The sequence below is a fragment of the Octopus bimaculoides genome, chromosome 23 (assembly GCF_046866305.1).
Source record: "Octopus bimaculoides isolate indiv1 chromosome 23, ASM4686630v1, whole genome shotgun sequence".
In the NCBI taxonomy this organism is placed as follows: domain Eukaryota; kingdom Metazoa; phylum Mollusca; class Cephalopoda; order Octopoda; family Octopodidae; genus Octopus; species Octopus bimaculoides.
The window spans coordinates 26,553,799-26,556,961 of record NC_142950.1 but is presented as its reverse complement, the minus strand read 5'-3'; the positions used below and the strand labels follow the sequence as shown (position 1 = coordinate 26,556,961).

Sequence of the window (3,163 nt, the reverse complement as noted above, 5' to 3'; positions counted from 1 at the left end):
TTTTATTTTAAATTTTCTTTTGTGTATTTATGTCGACTTTATTACGAAGCTGTGTTGGTTTGGTTTGTTATCGTTTTCTTCCAGTCGGTCCCCTATCAAGCAAATTTATGAGTAAAAAGTTTTTAGCCCGGACAACAGTCTATCTGAAAGTACATTTATTACATCGTCCCTCTATTCAGCAACTATTTATTTTATCGATGCCGAAAAGATAATTAAAAAAAAAAAACAACAACATAAGAAGCTGGGGTAAATTCTGGTAAATTCTATTGCTTTCGACGAATTGTAAAATAATCTACTAAAATACTGAGATCGAGAAATCGACTTAATCCATTCCCCAAATTGGGTCTTTACGGTCATTTTAATGATGCTAAAGAATAAGGGTAGACTAGCTACGATACTTATTGTCGGACAGTTCTAAACTATTAGGAATATATTTACGCAGTGTCTATGTTAGAAATCAATGTTAATAAGAATTAAGAAGTGGGGAAGGAGGAGCGAACTTTCGGTTTATGTACATGTAATGCATAAAACAGCGAAATGATTAGATAACATGCCAAATCATTCCTCAATACAAATGCAGGCTTCTGTTCGTAGAAAGACCATCCATACATCACGTTTGTGAAAATGATGCCTTGTAAACTTTATCTATCTATCTATCTACTTGTCTACCTACCTGCCTATCTGTCTATCTGTCTGTTAACTTGTCTACCTACCTACCTATCTACTTGTTTACCTACCTACCTACCTACCTACCTACCTACCTACCTGTCTGTCTGTTAACTTCTCTACCTACCTACCTACCTACCTATCTATCTATCTATCTATCTATCTATCTATCTATCTATCTATCTATCTATCTATCTATATATATATATATATATATATATATATATATATATATATATATATATATCTGTCTGTTTGTTTACTTGTCTACCTACCTACCTACCTTCTTGCCTACTTATCCATCCATCTATCTATCTATCTATCTATCTATCTATCTATCTACTTGTTTACCTACCTACCTACCTACCTGTCTGTCTGTCTGTTAACTTGTCTATCTATCTATCTATCTATCTATCTATCTATCTATCTATCTATCTATCTGTCTGTTTACTTGTCTACCTACCTACCTTCTTGCCTACTTATCCATCCATCTATCCATCCATCCATCTATCCATCTTGTCGAAATGAATATTTGTCCAGAAACCGTAATTCTCGTAGATACCCTAAGTTGACGAGTGTACTATTTATATCTACCTCAAGGGACAGAGAGAATAATAATAATTTATTCTTTTATTGTCCACAAGGGCTAATATAAAAGGGTTTTTCACATTCGTGTAAACATTAAATAAGACGACAAAATCGAACTTTGTGGTATTTCAACACAAAACGTGAAGACTATCCAATTAGTTTATGGCAGTTTAGAACGGTAGAAGCTCGCTTTGTAACCTTGTGCTTTCAGGTTCAATCTCACCGCACAGTACCTTCGCCATAGGTTGACCAAAGCTTTTTAAGTGAATTTGGTGGGTTGAAAGTATCTGGAAACGCGTCACGTGTGTGTGTGTGTGTCTATGTATATGTATGTATGTGTGTGTATGTGTCTATGTATATGTATGTATGTGTGTGTATGTGTCTATATATATGTATGTATGTATGTGTGTGTGTATGTATGCATGCATGTGTGTGTGTGTGTTTGGGTGTCTCCCCTCGATATGTGACAACAGGTGTTGGTTTTGTTTCCGTCTCTCAGTAACTTTGCCGATCGGCAAAACAAACCGACAGAGTAAGTATCAGACTTTAAAAAAAAAAAAAAAAATAAGTGCTGGGATCGATTCACTAGCGTAGCTAGAGTGTGTGCCGCCCGGGGCAGCCCTTCCGTTTGTCACCTCCAATCCTACAAATCCTACAAAGAATACATGTTACCTACAGCAAGCCCAAAAGTGGTGCCCCATTAAAAGAGTTGCTCGGGGCAGACCGTCTCTACTGCCCCCCCCCCCACCCTAGCTATGCCTTGTGAGTGGATTTGGTACACAGAAACTGAAAGAAGCCTGTTATGCATGTGTGTATGTGTGTGGGTGTCTTTGTATTTATGTTTGTTGGCCATTACTGCTTGACAACTGGTGTGTTTACATCTCTGTAACTTAGCAGTTTGGCAAAAGAGACCAATAGAATTAGTATGAGGTTTAAAAAGAAATGAATACTGGGGTTGATTCAGTTGACAAAAAATTCTTTAAGGTGGTGCACCAGTATGGCTGAAATAAGTGAGGCAAATAAAAAAAAAAATCACTTTCACTTTGGTCTTTACACATTGTTAATCTACTGTCTTTTGCCTTCAGTTTCAGATCTTGCATAAGTGACTATCCAGGATTCATGAAGCCACAGTTTACCTCGGTTTTCATGTTGGATAAGCGAGTTAGATTATAATACACTCCACTGGATGGAATGCCAATCATTTGCAGGGTCAGCTTCCCAGCTATTCCTGGAATTCATTTACAGCTGAATGAAGATGAGAAATTTGAAATAAAATGCTGTGCTCAAAAACACAATGAATCACCCGGTCCAAGAATTGAGACCATGATCTTGTGATTGTTTGTGCAACACACTAACCACTAAGATATGCATCTTACTGCTTTATTTCTATCCTTGCCTAGATTAGAACTTATAGACATTCTGAAAGACAAAGAAAGGTAAAATATATACAAGTTATAGATATGGCAACCCCATATCGACTAAAGACCGGTTATTCTTCAAGACAGCAACATGTTGGCAGGAACTTTGTTGGACGACACGACGAGAGGGAAAAACTGAAACATTTGATCAAGGATGAAAATATTCAAATAATACAAATCTATGGCCTGCCATATGTTGGTAAAACAAGTCTCATCAAAACTGTAAGAATTTTTTCTTAAGAATTTTATATATTTTCCATTTATATATTTGTTTTGCAAGATTTTTGATGTGAAATCGTGTGTTGAAACAGATGTTGTTGTACTTGAGGATGGTCATATTGCCAGTTTAGCCAATAAAAACACACGCACTGTATATTTGGTGTTAATTTGCTTCAGCTGATAGTTAGCAAGGTGGGACACACATAAGAAAGAAGAAAGCAAAGGACCACTGATGAGGTCACAGAAGTGTGACAAAAGAACTCTGGCCGAAA

General features: G+C 36.5%; 1 protein-coding gene across 1 annotated transcript in view; it reads left to right on the top strand.

The window, feature by feature from the left end:
• The first annotated feature begins 2,581 nt into the window (after positions 1–2,581).
• Positions 2,582–3,163, top strand: part of LOC106874622 (uncharacterized) — an 18,723-nt gene continuing 18,141 nt past the window's right edge. The window contains exon 1 of the mRNA XM_089340732.1: positions 2,582–2,894. Within this exon, the coding sequence (XP_089196858.1) occupies positions 2,715–2,894 (180 nt within the window). The 5' untranslated portion in view covers positions 2,582–2,714. The remainder of the gene's footprint in view (positions 2,895–3,163) is intronic.